Genomic DNA, 19,053 nt, shown 5'->3' with positions numbered 1-19,053 from the left:
TGAACCTAAGAGTGATCTTTTATTTACAATTTCATTAATTTATATGTAATTTCAGTTATAATTAATTATGCTACTACTACTATATTTAATTTGATTAATTATAAATATTGATTGTACATTTTTTTCTTCTTTTAAACACAACTATATGTGTAGGACGTGTAGGTATTGTCGTATTCATTGACCTATTATAATTTATTTATTTATATTATAATTATTTATAATAGGTCAATGGTCGTATTGATCTAAAAATTTCGTTTAGAGAAAGCGAAAACTGCACAACGGCGAATCCGGGTAATATTCAGCCAGTTATATATATCAAAATACATCTCATTTTTATTAGTATATTTACACACACATTTTTAAGTTAGTTTATACCCGGGATATTGGTATTAAGACTAGGTATGACATACTATGATATTAAATATGTATGTACGGAATGAGTGATATATGTGTTATGATGTGAAATGGGAGTGGTGAGGAGTGGGATTTTATTTTAATGATGATGTGAGTGAAATAATTAGAAAAAGATTAAGGATTGATTTTAATTTGCCGAGAAATTTGGTGATGATGTGTTGTAGAGGTTGCTCATGTAGTGGTGTGTTCGCTGTTCGCTGTGATTTCGGCGTATGACAATTTTTCTATATATTGGGTTAGCAGATGTTGGAAATAGATGATTGATTTGGTTCGTTTTTCTATCTTTAGGTTTTGTGCGGCATACAATTTTGCTTTCTCTATAGTTGGCTGTCTTTTGCTGGTTTCTCCCATTTTTAGTGCATTTGTCAGTGAGATGTTCTAGTCTGCATTTCACACAATTCGGAGTGCTGTAACAATAGTTTCGTGTATTTCCGAATTTCTGATAGCTGTAGCATTGAGGAGAACCAATGCCTCTTTGGTTATTTGAATTTAATAATTGTGTTCAATATCTTAGCGGTTTGGAATATCTCTTGATTGTTAGGCTGATGTTAAGGATTCAAAATACTGATTACTTTGTGCCCAAGGTTACTTAAGCAATTAGCGATGCTTAAGGGTAGGAGTGGAGTAGTGGATATTAAGTAGTACCTATAATACGGAAAGTTTGAGAGGAACGGGGGAGATTAGAATGAAATTCGTGATTGGCGCTTCCAGATACGATTTAATGACCATGAAGTTGGCTAGTGTATTTACTATAAGGTTTGATCAATTCGGTAGCTTTGCATGTGAAACCCTCTGGGCTCTTATTTGTTGAGTGTAACTAAATCATTTAATAATATAATGTAATAATGTATAATAAATAATAATACACTTTTGCACTAAACATTGATTGTTATCAAGGCTCACAATAAATAGTTATATACAATAGTGCAAATTGAGTTAAAGGTGAAATAATTTCTTACTATAGTAAAATTAGTAATTATCAAAAAAATATCAAAAAAAATATCATACATGACTGTATTACTCATTGACTATTATTTTTTATTTTATTTTTTTAATTCTTCTAATTTGTATTAATAAATTTCAATTTTCAAAGGGAAAGTTTTTGAGTAATTAAGTCCAAGTTTTGTTTGTAATTTCCAATCTACATTTCTTTTAATAAAGGAATTTGACTTTTAAACTGCATAAAATGTGTACAATATGGGTATTGGGTTATTTAATACGAAATTGTATTATACTAGGTATGACTTAATAATTGACAATTAATTGTAGAACCTATTATACAAAGTTTATTTTACAAAAAAAAAATATCATTTGAAGTAAATAACTTCAAAACGTAATTTGTCCGGCCTTTTTTTTACATTCTTATAAAGCACCATATAACACACATTTAAAAAAAAAAAAACGATAGGTTGCTAAACTATAATTGTGTCAATTCATTCAATGTTAAACAATTATTACTTAAAAAACTAATTAAATTTTTGGAAATATTTTTTCTTAATACTGTATAATGCTATACCCTATCAAAATATCATACAACACCGCAGCGGTAATTTCCCCTCGGAGGCTCGGAATACATTGCATATTTGAATATTTGTATGGTACTTGTCACAATGTTAATCCAAAAGTCTAACACTATTAAAAGTTAGAAGTAAAGTGAAAACATAGTTAAGAAATATGTGTAAAACTGTGAAAGTTGTGAATAAAACAACTAGATTTGGTAATGATCACATTATTCAACTATTTAGGAATGACAAAAAATTTTTTATGAAATATACATGTACACACAAGTATGAATGGGAAATTGTACAGGCTACTAATGTCATGACCATTGTTAAAAATAATGCATATATTTTCCAAAAAACATTAATAACATGAATTATACTTATATACTTATAGTTAATATACTACGCGGGTCAAAACTCAAAATACGAACCAATGCGGCCGCAGCGCAGCCGGTGGCCGATTATCGTACAATTTACCACATGACTTTCATTCGTAAGAGTTTGGTCTTCTTCCATTCTACAATGATTCAATAATTCATGATTGAAATATTCAGTGGCGTAGCCAGGGGGAGGCTGAGGGGGCTACAGCCCCCCCGAAATGTTAATAAAATTTAAAAATTATTTTAATGGTCTATGGTATTCGATCAAAAACTAAACCACCGCTGTGTAAACAATTGATCAGCCCCCCCCCCCCGAAAAAAAATCCTGGCCACGCCACTGGAAATATTCAATTACCATGGTAAAATGTAATTATGTAAATACCTTCGAAGTATATAAGCAATAGTTTATAGTAAACACTCATGGTAAGTACTATAAATTTGCTTTTTTAATAATAAAAAAAAACAAAACATTTTTTAGTCCATGGCAATTACCAAAATCTGTCATTTTGTACCACAGATAATGATAAAATTCTGTGGTTATATTATTCTTATGTTATTACATGTGCACCGTACACGCGGTAAATTTGATAATACATGATAAGAGTTTAGACTGTTTAAAGAGTACTATAATTATTTTATTGCAGTGCTCTGATACTCTGATGGAGTTGCAGTTACTTATTCTATCCATTACTAAATAAACTTTTGAAAATAAAACAAATCAATTATTAAACCATGAAACAATTAACTGATGACCGAATGAAAGTATTTTTCGAAAAATTGTCAAAATAGTAAGTTATTTTATGTACATACATACATAGGTTGAGACTGTACAATTTCAACATTTTTATCAATAAACGTGCTAAAAAAATGCAAATTATTAGTAGATATATCATACATTCATTAAGTGGGTATTTCAGTATTTAAAAATATTATGGACTACCTTTAGTGTGCTTGGTAGTTGGAGTAATACAGTATTGTACTTCTGAAGTTTTTATTTCTGTGGTATTTTAATATTATCTTTGTTATTAACCTAATCTTATGTGAAATATTAACTTTTAGAATGTTGAAATATAAATAAGCAACAATTAATTTGAAATTTGTATGTATTTTTATTTTAGCATTGGCTCAAATATAAAGTTATTAATTGATCGTTCAGATGGAAAATACTGTTTTCGTGAGAAGAAAGATCGAGTTTATTATGTATCTGAAAAAGTATTAAATATGGGATCCATGATGAATCCTGATAACATAATTAGTATAGGTACATGTTTTGGAAAATTTACCAAGTCTGGAAAATTTAGAATACATATAACATCTTTAGATTATTTAGCTCCATATGCCCAGGTAAAAAATTAATCTGTATTTTCACTTTTGTTTACTTTTTATATGAATTGCTTTTATTATACCTTCTTGTTCTTTTAGCATAAAATGTGGATAAAACCTGCCGCTGAACAGCAATTTCTGTATGGTCATAATGTTTTGAAATCTGGTCTTGGGCGAATTACAGAAAGTACTACTCAATACCAAGGAGTTATAGTATTCTCAATGAGTGATGTTCCTTTGGTAAATATAGTTATAATCAATATTATTTCAGGCTGTTTATTTATTTATCTGTATACTTGTATGCATATTTATTATTCAGGTTATGCTTTAAAAACTTTCATTGTGATTTTGGACAAAATAAGTCATGATTAATTTATTAATTTGCTTCTTTTGTAGATAATATTCTTAACTTTACAATTCACTCTAATATTAATAATAAGGAAGTGAAACGTTTTCTTCTGAATATTACATTTTCCATGTTATGCAATAGTATTATGGAAACAACACTTGCAGGTTACAAGTCCTCTTAAACTTAACATGCCTAAAATAAATAACAAATAGAAAGTTTGAACTGAACATATAGCTTTTAAACCATTATTTAATAAAATAGTACAAATATTTAAAAAAAAAATCTTAAATATTGTGTAGTAATTTGTCAATATTACCATGTACATAAAAAGTCGATAGTATGTCAATGACAGAATAATAATGTTAAAAATATATTATCCTCCATGTTCACAAAATTCTTAATCCCGACCCTTCTTCTTCCATCAAGTTATTCAAATACTTAATACTATATTAGTATCTAATCTGTATCATAAAATTTAAAAACTATTGTATTTAGCCAAGAGTATTGGTTTGTAACAATAAAAAGAAAATTTCATATTTAAATATTCAAATTCTTTAAAAATATGAATTTTGTATCCTTATTTTATATCTGTTTGATATAAGGAGTTATGATCACGTGGCGTTTGCAATAATCATTTGTTAATTTTTTAATGCCATAAATATAATAGTATATTTATTCAATATTTTATTTTATTTTAGGGTTTTGGCGTTGCAGCAAAAAATACTACTGAATGCAAGCATACAGATCCACTATCTGTAGTTTGTTTCAATCAAGCCGATATTGGTGAATTTATTCGATGCGAAGATGATTTAATATAATATTTTTACTTGTATTATTATTATTTAAAATATTTTTAATAAACAACTCATTGACATTTTAAATTGAAGTACGATTATTTTTAGATTTTAAACTGTGATAAATGTATTGATTTTACAATGTTTTTTTTTGTCTGTCATCGTCACTTGTAATTTAAAAATTAAAAATATTATTGGGTAGGTTGAAACTTTTGAAGAGTATTAATATATTTCTTGGACATAATGATACTTTCAAATGCGATGTTTTTGGATAAAATCAATTTTCTATTAAATATACTCCATTACCCTATTTGGCCCACCCCACAAGTTTTTTTAAAATTTAAAATTTATATATTTTTATAAGAATCCAATCCAATATTATTCATAGTTGTAAAATAAAAGAAAAAACTGATACGTTGGAGTATTTATTTCTATGAACAATGTGTTACTAATTTGTCAGTCATTGAGTCTTTGCCATTATCTGCTGTATAATCCCATAAAAAAAACCTATGCAGAACAAATGACAGTGGTGACAGCTCATATTAGCATTATCCGTTCCCCTCCACTACCATGGCCTCGACAAATGCTATGCAAACTTTACCAACTAATTACAAAATATAAACTTAAAGTTAAATCTGTTATGTAACAAATATTTTGTCTTTATTACTTAAAATTAACTCTACAAACAATGGTATACACATTCTCTTAAATATTTAAAAAACCTCAATTATTCAATTATAAATGTGTATTTTTTGAACTGTATAACGGTCAGTCGATCAGCTTCTATAGTCTGGCCACCGAGAGAGAGCTTCTGGGTGCTAAAACTCGTCTGATCTGGTGAATTCCCATCAATTAACCTGCCGGCTAGAGGTAGAGTTAGAGAAATTTGGGTACGAAACGACAGAGCTCAATCATTTGTACGCCCCCAGAGACTTTCTCCAACTTTCTCAGTGGACGGAGTGTAATAGTGTAAAGCACTTGTATTTGTAGCCAGCGTTAGAAAAAATTAAGGAGGGGATGCAAAATTATAAAAAATTGAATACCAAAAGATTTAAACAATTTTTAATTAGGATATAATTAGTAGATATATTAGTAGTTAATATTTTTAAAAGAGTAGAGGGACTCCTTCAGCAAATCAAGCATCGTTTGTATCATCGTGATAGGTAAAGACAGCTTGTAATTGCCAGTTGGACCGTAATTGGTTTGTTAAATTGTTTATTCCCTACCACCTAACTTAACATTATCATTAATCAGTAATCATTAAGGATTCATTAAAACATTCTAGCCTCTAGGTCAGGGGTCGCTAACCAGTGAATCTTATTAAAAATCTTAAAGTTAAAGACTTAAACACACTTTACATCAAAGTAAAGTACTTACTAGCCAAGAAAAAAGTACAATTCTCCAAATTTTGAAGGCGAAATAACAATGAAAGAATATTATTGTACAATTTAGCATTATGCTGCATGTAACATGTAATAATATATATTAATTACTTAAACAATTAGCAGTTGATCACTTCTGAAAACTTTTAATGTGGCTCACTTGTTGGAAAAAGTTAACGATCTTTGAGCCTTGGCATGTCCTATAGCATGTACCCCTCACTTAATACTATCTCATATGTTTAAACTTCAGCGTACAAGTGTTGAGTAAGCAGCTGAGTTTGCAGGTAACAGAATAAAGCCAGATGAAACAGAGTATAAGAATGTAGTTGTATGTTGAACAAAACTGCTTACATACAAAACACTATTAAAACCACTATGGACCTATGGCCTTCAGGCAATGCGAAAAAAAACAAATATCTTGAAAATCCAAATCTTTCAAAATATTGAGCTTATAAAACTAATGAATGCACCACCCTACGTGTCAAATCATATACTACACACCGACCTAAAACTTACCACTATAAACGATGAAGCTAAAATATTTTATAAAAGATTTCATTACTGTCTAAATTATCACCCAAATCAATTAATAAAAAACTTGGGCACTCACTCAATATCTGGAAGTCCTCCGAGACGTCTGAAGCATAAGTAGTGTCAAGATCTCTTAAATTAAATTAAATTTAAAAAAAAATATACATATAAATAAATAAATAAATAATTATCAAGCTAGCACAAAATGCTATCAATGGGTGGCTTCTTTCAACAAAACTTCATGATATGTGACCTTCATCACATTTTCTTATTGTGTCTAGTGTGGATACAGATTGTTAATTACTTTTGAAAATAATAATAAAAAAAAAACTTTATTTAAATAGACCAATATCATTTTACAATATAAATTCTGAAAGATGTTGTTCATATTTAAAGTTTAATATGCAAAACTAAAAATAATATTGTTTATTTATATTTTGATTTACAATTTTTGTCATCAATCAAAACATTTAACTTAAGATTTATATCATAGACACATGGATTAGTAATTTAAGGTTCTGAAAATAATTGTGTAGTGCTGCTTTCTCTACATGAATTTCCTCTCAAATCTTCTCTAATTTTCCATTGCAGATAGAATAGAAAAATGTTATTTTTCTATGCTTAAAATATTAATTTAGGTACTATATATTTATCTATTCTACATTTTTAATTAAATTTTGTGTTTTTTCATTTAGAATTGATAAATTTAAATGTTTTCATTGTAATATCTGATTTACTAAGCTCAATTAATTTAATTTGATAACATATTTAGTGTTTTCAGTATATGTATAGATAACCCAGGTGTATACAATTTGAAATGTGTAATAATGTGATTCGATTATAGAATGTACAACATTAGTCAGACCAAAACAGGCCAGACAATTAATTTATTCATTTTTTAATATGCGATATAAAATACAATATTTCATCTGGATTTTTAAAAACCTATTATGTATAATTTGCATTTAAATGTACGTTATAAACATGTTTTTAGTACCTACAATAAAATTAACAATTTCTAATTTAATTATACAAATGTGTATAACTAGTTTAATCCCTCGGACTCTTGGCGATCCATAGATTCTTTGATAACTCTGTGATGGTTAGCAGAGATAGGTCTATAGTAAAATGATTTGTAGTCTGATCGATCTTTCATCATTTCATTAATTTTGTTGGCTAACATTCTGAAAAATAATATAAATAATAATAAATAAAAAAGGGACTAAAAATAAAAGTGATTTTTATTATCTTTTATAGCATTATTTAATGTTAAAGAAGTGAGTTAAAAATATGGTAGTTTTACAAATCAGCAAATTGCTCTTCTAGTAAATAAATATCTTCAAGACGAGGCACCTTTTATATTTGTTATTAATGTTTCAGAATTATTAGAATTGTATATGTAATTAAAAATTACACTATATAATTGTGAATCAACACTTATTTATTTTTTGATTCCCTGTATTTTAATACATTTCAATAACTATGAGAACATTTTTACCTGACTTTAAATTTTTCGTCTTCTTCATATAATGTATGTAGATACTTTTCATATTGCTGTTGTGGACTGGGATAAATATAACGAGCCATCCATCTGGTGATTGGATGCTAAAAGAATAAATTTGGATTAGATATTTTTATATTAAACTAAACTACATTATTTTTTATCGATTTATAAAAAAAAAAACTAATTTGTTAACTACTTCAAATAATTGAATAACTGCAAGTTCATTAACTACAGTCATAAATTAAAAGAAACTTTAAGAGAAATAATCTATCAATCTAATTTCTTTATTGAAATATGATTTCAAGGTCCGCCACAAACTGCAGTGGTATATTGTCTTTATGGTGCCGCCCTGGCGGTGGCAAATTGTGTACAGCTACATTATTATAAGTCTGAGACCAGATTTATATGCATTAAAAAGGTGCTAATTATGCATGCAATAAATAACAAAATATTTAACAATATAGACAAAATCTTAAAAAAAAATATGTAGTTTACTATACATACAAAATATATACCCTATAAATAAAACAAGACAAGTAAACCTGTAGACCAGGGGTCAGCAATTAATTTTTGTGTCCGACCAAATAATTTGAGAAAAAAATTTTGGGGGCCAAAAAAAACTCAAATATTAGTTTTATTTAATTTTATTTAGCTAATATTAGTAATATATAATATTCTAATAACCAAATATATCATAAAAATAGATCAAATATCTATATTATATAATGCGCGGAATTTTGGAAGTACAGTTATTTTCTCGGCTTGGGTCAAATTGGCCTATTACTGACCTCTGCCATAGTTTGATAAACTAGTTAACAGCACTTAGACAGAAACAAGAGGAGAGAGAGAGAAAGAACTGTGTTTGAAAATACACCTAGAAACTGATACAAGTGCGTTCCGTGCGTTGCAGTGTTTTCTCAATCACTTTATTACTCTCCCATGAATGTGCTAAAGTAGTGTGGTTAGTTTATAGCTAATATTAACCAGGTAGCTGCCATGAAATTTTTTTTTTCTTTGATGACATTAAAAGAACTAAAAATTTTGTTTTCCTAAATTATGAAATATTATTTTTGATAATTAAACATTTATCCGTGATAGTTTCAAATTAATTGATGATTGTCATATTAGTAGTTCTTGTCTTAGAGAGAAAACCATTAATTTATCAATTAAGAATGAATGAAATATGCAAATTAAATGCTCTACTAACAAAATATGCATCAATATACAAAATGAAATTTGGCCTATTAAGTTAGTTTGACTTCTAATACCTACATTTCAAACCCTCATAGTCGCACATACGCTCAGTATGATTATGCAAATGTATATCTTTGTCTCTATATTATAACTCAATGTGATCTTCAAATTCCAATACTTAAAATTATTAGGAACACATACAAATTACAAAGTGCTATAAGTTTGCACTATAAGTTATGAAGCAATATTCAAATTTTATTTTATTATTATTAGGTGCCTATTGAGTGACACAAATGCCCAGGTGAACAAAAAATGTTGTGGTCGGTTTGTCTGTACGACTGTACCTATAAAGTGAATCTTAGTAGCTTATAAAGGTTATATAATTAATTATTATACTGTAAATGTAACATTGTACTGGCTTATTTAAACAATTTATAACAATTAATGATGGTTGGTTGGTGTCGACTGGTAAATTTCTAGGCTTTCCCTTATAGAAATAAAATATTTCGAGCCACAGTACCTATCATTCATAACAATGTACACAGTTGTAAATTTATAATATAGATGTTAAGTAAACAATTTTATGTTTTCTTTAGATATTTATAAGTTGTACGTATGAATAATATGAATCAGTAATGAAATTCATTGACATAAATAATCAACTAACCTGATGGTATTCCCAATGTGCAGGTCTGTAGCCTTCAGGAATTGGAGCCAATTTAGCTGGTCCAATAAAAACATTAACACCAGTGATAAGTAGAGTCAAAGGAATAACGCCAACCAAAACATAATAGTGAATTAAATCCTTGAATTTTGTCCATTGCCAGCGAGTCTCCTTAACACCCATTAAATGATGACCACTCATGTTACGAGTTGGTACAAGAGCTAAAATTCCAGACAAAAATTTTATTTTATTATTTGAATTTAAATTCTTTTAGTATAGGATACAAACATTTTGAATTTAAAAGAGAGAAAAAATAGTAGAATGGTTATAACATAACTTCTTTCTTTTTTAAAGAAATATACAATGTGTATCTGAAGGGCACAATAAGAATATGTGCTTCTTAAAAAAAAATAATGCAGAATGAAGAGTTAGTTAAAGAGGTAACATAATATACCAGGTGATGTTATCTTATTTTTGCATGTAAAAGTAGATCTAACCATAATAAATTACAGTAAAATTATTACAAAAAAGTTGAATTTTATGAACGTCAAACACAAAATGGTAACAAATCTTTAGTCAACGAAATACCTATAATATAGTAGAATAATTTTATGATTCAAAAAATAAGTTAAATTCTCACCAGATGATTTTAGCACATCGGTTTTCTTCAAACTCGGACATTTGCTGATCACCGATCCCAGTTTCAATGAACTCCAAACAGCCATTTTATCGGCGTTAGTTAAACCAATTATACGCAATAACGAACAGAATACTGGTTAAAGTGTACAGTGGTGAAACAGTTCTTGCATGCTACTTCGGATATTTTTGGGACATAAAATGTCATAGACACAGCACACAGGTTACAGATTTCAGAACGAAAATTTTAGTGATAAGAGGGACGAGTTGACTAGTCGACCACAGATATATAAAAATATTTTTATATATCTGTGTAGTCGACCGACCGACCGCTGATTACCAGAATAGATATCAAATAATTTAATAATGTGCCCTTCAGATGGGGTGACCAATGTTGCGTAAAATAATCCCGAAACGAAGACAGCGTGCCGTTTTTTTTCTGGGACATGGTTACACTGTGGCCCAAACGGAACGCGTGAACAAAAAATCAATAGGTAAGCCGTTTGGTATGGTATAATATACAAAAAAAAAGTGTGCGTAGTCCAGTGACAATGTAAATTAATGATGCACGATGTACTACAGTGCAGCAGCTGCCGAGTACCGACGCGACGCGGTGACGCTGATGAGTTGTGTTCGACGTTCGATTACCACTTCCACAGTTACACCACCGTTACCGTATTATAGTGTCTAACTGCTGTACGGCTTGCAGTGCTCGACGCTCGTACCACCAGTCACCGCTCACCGTCGTTGCCGTTCACGAATTATTATTGTTCGGTCGGCGAGTGGCGAAACGTTATCTGCGTATTCCGATGGTCGAGTTGTTTTAAATTAATACGTTTTACAATCTTCAATCTCGCGGACGGCGATTAGTATGTCGATACGTCCTCTAGATCTGTCGCATTATCTGACATAAGCATATCATACGTTACTATATTCCGGTTGCCTACGTATCTACTTATAGTCCACGTAGTATAAATTAATTAATCATTGCGTATCGGAAGCGTCGAACGGAAACGAAAAAAATGTACCAGTGAGCCTGCCGAATCAACTGTCAATACTTAAACTGCCGCTGCCGTCCGACTGCTGAGTAACGACGACACCCAGCCTGAATAGAAACTTTGTCAATATCGAGAACTGTGAGTAGTACCTAACTGAAAGTTAAAGACAAAAATATTGTTACCATTAATTTTATTATCACTATCATCATGAATAACATTAATAGTTATTGGTCTCAAATTCATCATTTTTACACAATTTTGACAAAAAGGCTATTAGCAGATAACCAGTGCGAACTATCACGTCTGCATTGGCGATGTTGTATTTTGAGTTCATATTCTAGAATCCTAAATGAAACTCCAATTCAGTATTTACAATCTCTTGTATTCACCATTTGGGCTCAAACTTTTATTAAAAAATAGGACCCAAATGCTTAGATATAAAATATACGCCGTGTCTATATGCCAATATAAATACTCTAGGTATATAGGCTTTTAGATAAAAAATGTATTTTTTTTTTAATATGATTCTATTTTAGTTTTTTACTTCTTTATTTTACTATTCATTTCAAGAAAATAATGTTGTTTGGCGGTGTTGTTTGAATGGCACACTAATGACTATTTTTTTTTATTCGTGAGTTGTTGCAAATTTACTTACCTCCTGCTGTCTGGATACCCATTATTAAAGATGGATCTCCCACAGTTACTTTATTATATACTCCTTGTCCTCAGGCTATAATGTCTTATACAATTCTTTATGTCTATTACATGGCTTCATTGATTTAAAAATATTAGATAATATATCATATTATAAAATCTATATAAAACAGTACATATTATAAAACATACAAAATAATTATACAATTCAAATGTTTGAAGTTTGTTTCATACAGTTTTTGAACAGTTGCTATTATTTAAATAATAAATTGGGTAAATCCAATTCTCATTATATAGCTTGTTACATAGGTGGGAGTTCTCAATCAGTTTAAAACGATAATATTTACATTGAAAATACTTTTTTTGTGATAAACTCCTTATGCTATTGATTAACATTGACTATAATCCATAAATCTACACTCAAAATATTTTTTATTTCCAACTTAAGAAATTAAGTGTATTTTTTGAGGTGTAGGTAATTTATTAATTTTTTTTTTGTTTTATATTGCATTAATAATTATGGGAGAACTATTTGTATAGATACCAGTTTGCTAGGTACTATGTCTATGATCAATAGATTTTCATTGATTTTCTAGGAATAGGTGACTTTAATTTACTGTTGTTTTTTGTATAGTTTATCTTCCTAGGTATTCTTTAAATTTAAATTAGATGAGTTGGTATAAACCGAGATATAAATGACATGGTACTTACCATCTATATTGTGTAATACTAATGCAATTAGTCACTAATTAAGATAGCTAAATAAAAAACCTTTAGCTGTTTTTATATTTAGGCTTAAATCCCCCAAAAATAACCATGTAACAAAAATTATGTGCCCCAAACACTTTTATTCACTAGATTTCAATGTCAATCAATGCATGATTTAGTCAATTTTTTTAATCTATTATATGTCAGTAGTTATTATAAATCTGTTCTATATGATTGACAAATGGTCTCCACTGTAAATTAAAATTGTAGCTGGTATGTATATAAAATGAGTTATCATTGAATCTAAATTTAACAAAAAAAATAGAAAATTCCCTTTATATTTCATAATGTTTTTTCAATAGTTATTTTGTTGTAATTTAAAAGTACCATACTGGGCCTTGTGGGAACCTATAAATTTATACATGTATTATACATTTTACTATATGTAATGACATAAAAATATTTTGATTAATTTTAAGGTATACCTATTACCTTCTATTAACTATTCATACAATCAACCATTCTAACTGTTCTACAAGAAAGTAGTATTAGTTCAAAAGCTAATAAAAATTCAATAATGATTGAAATATTGTTCTTAAAGTTAATATTTTCATTGTCTATCATTGAATTCAAATTTAACACATTCATTACACTTTTTTTATTAAAGTTTCTTAGTTTAATTAGTATAACTAGACAATTACAAGAAAAATTAACTTTCATTAGGTACACTTAGGTAATTATTTTTTTTGATTTTGCACAATTTGATATGGAGATATTCTTTCATGCCACTTATAAGCATATGATATAATACTCCTAATATTTACTAAGTATTTTAGATCAGAAAAAAAAGGTTTCATATAATTAGGATATAAATGCTAATATCTTGCATTTAAATCTATAAACTTATTCAGTAATATTATTAAATATTATTACCTAATTGGTGCCTTGATTTTATGTTGACCAAATTAGGTAGGTATGTACCTATCTATTTATTTTTATCAATATTTAAGGCATTTGATATGTTATACATATTGATATTAGAAAAATAAATATTCTTAATATTTTGTTCAACGCTTATGTTTTTAATGACTTGTGTTTAATTTTCAATTAATTTCATCTTGTAGTATTCCCATATAATAGGTACATATTAGTGATTTTGTACTATAAAATCTTTGAGTATTTACTTTAAGAAATTTAATTAGATAACTACTTAAAATCTACCTACCTATAGATAGTTATCAAACACATCTATTATAATTTCTTATAATTCATTGATATTATTATTGTATTTTTTTTAATAGGTACACTAATTGAGTTTTATTACATATTTGTAAGAAATTAAATTATGCCTTGGTATAATTTTAAATACTAAATGTATACTTATAGTTTATTGACTATAAAATCATTTAAATTTCAGATTATTATTATTAGGTAATTTTACTAGGAAGTTATTTTTTATAAAGATACTTGAACTACTAGTAATTATAACTTAATTAACTATGAATAGGTTAACAAAATACTTATGAAATTTGAATATTTTCTCCTTATCTTCCTAATTACCCTAATATACGTTATTTTTGGTTAATATTAGGCACCTTTACAAATTAGTGAAATTAATTTAATAAAATTCTTTTACTAGATATTTATTGATTTTGTATTTTTTTATTATATTACTGTATTAGCACTAATTATAAATAATTTACTAGTAATACTAGTATTTATAGTTAATGGTACTAGTTATAGTTCTGTATTTAACTAACCAGTAATCATTTCTTAATTAACTTTAGAAAAACCTATTTAAACATTCTTAATTATAATCTTTTTAGATAGATCAGAAAAGAACCTATAGTATTATATTACATTTCATGATGCTTGGATGTATAATTTATAAATACTGCTAATAGCCTTGATGTCAATGTATTGTATAACATATATAAGTAGATAAAAATATCTGTGGTTATTTTGAATAGAATCAAAATTGTTAGCTTAAGATCAAACAACTTAAACAATTTTCTCTCATATAGATTTTATTATTTAAGTTTTTAATACACAAAACAGCTGTAAATATACCTATATTTGAATCCAAGTATAATATTTTTGCCATTTCCCTTATCTTGGTACTTCATAATTTTTTATACCTAATATTATTTAGTTATTTGAAGTTGTACGTAGTTATACTTATTTTTATATTTTAAAACCCTGTTGTTGCCCATGCATTATATAACCAAATGTCTAAATACTTCTTAATGACAAGAAGTCAGGAAAACTTAAAAAAAAATAAAGGAATTAAATCTGACACATATGTAAAACTAGAAATATATACAGTTCAACTAGAAAAAACCAGATAAACGGAATGTTCCCAAAATTATTTTCATGAAGTGTGCAATAGTTTCTTTGAACTTAATATTACAATTTGAAATTGCTAATAAAATAACCTATCTATATTTTAGATTTTAGAAAAAGCAAGACATGTACAGTTATTATTTTTTTCAATATGTTAATACTACTTAAGGTAGAATTAGTATTTTTTAAAGTTTTATTTACCTTTAACATTGATTGGAAATTTATTGTAATAGATACCTTTATGTTTAATGTGAAAAAGTACCACAAAGTTTTGAAATTTAAAGCTTTTTTGACTAAACAGTTATTTGAACAATTTTTTCATAAATTATTATATAAGGTTGTGTTTGTATAACCAAATTGTTTTATAATAATAACTAAAATATCTCAAATACGTTTATACAAATATTGATGTACAATAGGTACCTTTACTAGTTTCTTATGTTATATTTCAGACTACAAATATCTACTTAAATTTAATAACTATTTTTTTGTTATAGTTGTTAGGTATTTAATTAACAAATATGGCTTGATTTTATCAATTATGGTACTAAAAGATTAGATCGCCACATGACTTGATTATAAGAATTTGATTACCTGGGTTAGTTGTTCATAATTTTTTTTGTTTATTCTTAATATTTCTTATAATTACTATTTTTCTTAACTTTTTTGAATTAAATTAATGTGTACCTAGTTAATATAGCAAACAACTATAGTATCTATTTAAAACTAACATTTGTAGAACTCTGTTTTTGAAAGTTGGTAATTTAATAAAATAAAATATAACTTGGGATGATATTTCATAGAAATTAGAGGTTGATTAGTTTTATAATATGTGAAGAAAAGACAAGCTGGTTATATTACTATCAAAATTTAAACTAATCAAAATATATTTTAAAAAAAAAATAATACCTAGGTATAAAATATTTTGTTATATTATTATTAGTTATTTAATATAATAGTTTATATAATTACAACAACTTCAAATAATAAATAAATGTACCCCGAAATGTACTAAGAATATTTTTTAAAATATTTTCACTTCCCATCTATACTCTGTCTAGTGAGAAAATGTACCATGGACCGACCAAAATCGGTTTTTCTGCGCATCCCCTCTTGACACCTTGCCATATAGAAACATGTTTCGGCAGCAAGGTGAAGCACGGTAATGTATAGAATTAGTGCTTTCTCTCACAGGACAGAGTTTAAACTCTACTCATTTTTACAATAATTATGGGACAAAAACTTTTCTACTATATAATAGGTACTGGCCAAATAATTATATAAGAAAAAATATGATAACTTTACTTATAAACTTAATGGTAATAAGGTAAAATTAGTTAATATATTTAGTAGTTGTTTGATATTTAGCTTGATTAACCTAATGTTATGATTTTATATAATCATAAATGTAGAACTATATTGATAAAATAATTTTAAGTCCTAATAATACATGTTTGGGAATTTATATGGTATTGGAATTTATTTGTTAGGCATATATAAAGACACAGAAATGGATGAAGGAATGGATCCGACATTTGCAATGAGACTGAGGGCGCAGCTGTCCAGGAGTCCTGACTACGTTGTTTTGAAAAACCGTCAAAAACAAGTAACAGCAGAATCGAAGTCACAATCTGTAGAGAAAGAAAATACACTATTGGGTTTTAAAAGACTTGAAGAAATGGAGGTTGATGACGATCCAAATCAATTAAAATCTTTTAAAAAATTTAAAACTGATCAACCATGTACATCTGTTCAAACTTATGATCAGTTTAATGGTTTTCGAGCTGATCGGTTTATACCTTACCGGGAGGCACATAACCTTGCAGCAAGGTTTAATATTATATCAGATATTAGATACGGTTTAGATTATGGTAAGAAAGATTTTCAAAGTGAAGCTGCTAACAAAGATAATGCATACAAAGCCATTCTCCACAATGAACTGCTTGGATCTAGTGTTGGTGAAATAAGTATACAAGATAAAAACCGTGATCGTTTAGCTACCAAACGAAACTTGTTCCAATACTATTCCTCCAGTCCTGAACAAGTTGATAATATTCAATCACGGGTTCCTTATTCTCTATCTCCTCTTGGCTCTAAAAGTCAAGAAATTTTACGGTCGCCACGTAAAATACCTCGCAAAATTTCTAGAGTGCCTTATAAAGTCCTTGATGCCCCTGAACTGCAAGATGACTTTTATTTAAATTTAGTTGATTGGTCATCTTCAAATTTACTTGCTGTTGGGCTAGGAAGTTGTGTATATTTATGGTCAGCAACTACAAGTAAAGTCACAAGAATTAGTGATTTGTCATCTGATGGTAATGTTGTTACTTCGGTTGCTTGGAATGACAAAGGCAATTATTTAGCCTTTGGTACTCAAGAAGGATCTGTTGAAGTATGGGATATTGCTGCAGAAAAGCAAGTCAACAGTTTAACTGGACATGCAGGCAGAGTCGGTGCTATCGCATGGAATGGTGATGTTGTGTCTTCGGGAAGTCGAGATCGTAACATATTTTTAAGAGATATGAGAGGTCCAAGTTTATCTACATGTAGGCGATATGCAGGTCATCGGCAAGAGGTATGTGGACTAAAGTGGTCTCCAGATAACAGATACCTAGCATCTGGAGGAAATGATAATAGACTTTATGTATGGAATACACATGCATACACTCCACAATTGACATATCACCAACATACTGCTGCAGTAAAAGCAATTGCATGGTCACCCCATCAAAGAGGTCTATTGACTAGCGGGGGAGGTACCGCTGACAAATGTATACGTTTTTGGAACACGCTAACTGGACAACCAATGCAGTGTATCGACACAGGATCACAAGTGTGTAATCTTGCTTGGTCAAGGAATACTCAAGAGTTGGTTAGTACACACGGATATTCTCAAAATCAAATTGTTGTTTGGAAATATCCTTCGATGAGTCAAATTGCCAAACTCACAGGCCATACATTCAGGGTATTGTATTTGTCCATGTCTCCTGATGGAGAGTCCATAGTAACAGGAGCTGGAGATGAGACATTAAGATTTTGGAATATATTTTCAAAAGCACGTTCACATAAAGAACCCAAGTCGAAACTAAACCTTTTTACAAACATTCGATAAGTGATGTGTATTATTACAATTGATCCATATAATTTAATCATGTCTTGATCTCTCTTTCTTATATATTTTATATTTTGTTTGCCTTTTAGCCATTTTTCAGTTTGTTGCCCATTGAACAAACTTAACTATTTTTATTTTTTTTAATTGTAAACAATTAAATTTTGTTTTGATTTTGATTTCGCTTTTTTTCAATACTTTCTTTTTTTATTAAACAATTTTGTGAAATATATTTCTGTAATTTTTTTATTTTGAAGTGTTAGTTTATCACTTATAAGTGATAACTTTTTAATAGATAATTAAATTCAGTAGGTAATACTAAGACCCATAGGAATAATTTTAAAAAAATGTGATAAATTGTCATTGTATAGTTGAGAGTTGTTAGTTATTTTTAATACCATTGAAAGTTATAAAAATATTTTAATTTATATTATTTTTGAATAATTCTGGTGATCTATTTTTTTTTTTTTAATTTCTGATTATACATTTTAATTTTGATTATTTTACAGTTTTATAGAAATAATCATAATCATAATGTACTAAAATTGTTGCATTACTTTACTATATT

General features: G+C 28.2%; 3 protein-coding genes across 3 annotated transcripts; 2 read left to right on the top strand and 1 right to left on the bottom strand.

Moving 5' to 3' along the window:
- The first annotated feature begins 2,892 nt into the window (after window positions 1-2,892).
- LOC111036852 (60S ribosome subunit biogenesis protein NIP7 homolog) lies at window positions 2,893-4,849 on the top strand. The gene is made up of 4 exons (XM_022319097.1): window positions 2,893-3,084; window positions 3,415-3,640; window positions 3,719-3,859; window positions 4,667-4,849. Exons 1-4 carry the CDS (start codon window positions 3,029-3,031, stop codon window positions 4,784-4,786), a joined length of 543 nt encoding a protein of 180 aa, XP_022174789.1. The 5' UTR covers window positions 2,893-3,028; the 3' UTR covers window positions 4,787-4,849.
- A 2,380-nt stretch (window positions 4,850-7,229) lies between these two features.
- On the bottom strand, window positions 7,230-10,961 carry LOC111036851 (NADH dehydrogenase [ubiquinone] 1 beta subcomplex subunit 5, mitochondrial). The gene is made up of 4 exons (XM_022319096.1): window positions 10,678-10,961; window positions 10,041-10,258; window positions 8,174-8,280; window positions 7,230-7,859 (listed from the first exon to the last, which is right to left on the bottom strand). The coding sequence occupies exons 1-4, from the start codon at window positions 10,760-10,762 to the stop codon at window positions 7,721-7,723; spliced, it is 549 nt and encodes a 182-aa protein (XP_022174788.1). The 5' UTR covers window positions 10,763-10,961; the 3' UTR covers window positions 7,230-7,720.
- Window positions 10,962-11,001: 40 nt separating this feature from the next.
- LOC111036850 (fizzy-related protein homolog) lies at window positions 11,002-18,825 on the top strand. Its single transcript, XM_022319095.1, has 2 exons — window positions 11,002-11,809; window positions 16,867-18,825. Exon 2 carries the CDS (start codon window positions 16,887-16,889, stop codon window positions 18,486-18,488), a length of 1,602 nt encoding a protein of 533 aa, XP_022174787.1. The 5' UTR covers window positions 11,002-11,809; window positions 16,867-16,886; the 3' UTR covers window positions 18,489-18,825.
- The last annotated feature ends 228 nt before the right edge of the window (window positions 18,826-19,053 follow it).

The sequence above is a fragment of the Myzus persicae genome, unplaced genomic scaffold (assembly GCF_001856785.1).
Source record: "Myzus persicae strain clone G006 unplaced genomic scaffold, MPER_G0061.0, whole genome shotgun sequence".
NCBI classification, from domain to species: Eukaryota; Metazoa; Arthropoda; class Insecta; order Hemiptera; family Aphididae; genus Myzus; species Myzus persicae.
The sequence above is the reverse complement of the archived record's forward strand: the minus strand, read 5'-3'. Positions and strand labels throughout refer to the sequence as shown.

Bases quoted from the DNA above. Each gene is read 5' to 3' on its own strand.
- LOC111036852 (XM_022319097.1), top strand. From the start codon at position 3,029: ATGAAACAATTAACTGATGACCGAATGAAAGTATTTTTCGAAAAATTG. The intron at 3,085-3,414 runs GTAAGTTATTTT...TTTTTATTTTAG, and splicing joins TTCGAAAAATTGTCAAAATA to CATTGGCTCAAATATAAAGT. The intron at 3,641-3,718 runs GTAAAAAATTAA...TTGTTCTTTTAG, and splicing joins ATTTAGCTCCATATGCCCAG to CATAAAATGTGGATAAAACC.
- LOC111036851 (XM_022319096.1), bottom strand. From the start codon at position 10,762: ATGGCTGTTTGGAGTTCATTGAAACTGGGATCGGTGATCAGCAAATGT. The intron at 10,259-10,677 runs GTGAGAATTTAA...CTGGAATTTTAG, and splicing joins CGATGTGCTAAAATCATCTG to CTCTTGTACCAACTCGTAAC. The intron at 7,860-8,173 runs GTAAAAATGTTC...ATTATTTTTCAG, and splicing joins GACGAAAAATTTAAAGTCAG to AATGTTAGCCAACAAAATTA.
- LOC111036850 (XM_022319095.1), top strand. From the start codon at position 16,887: ATGGATGAAGGAATGGATCCGACATTTGCAATGAGACTGAGGGCGCAG.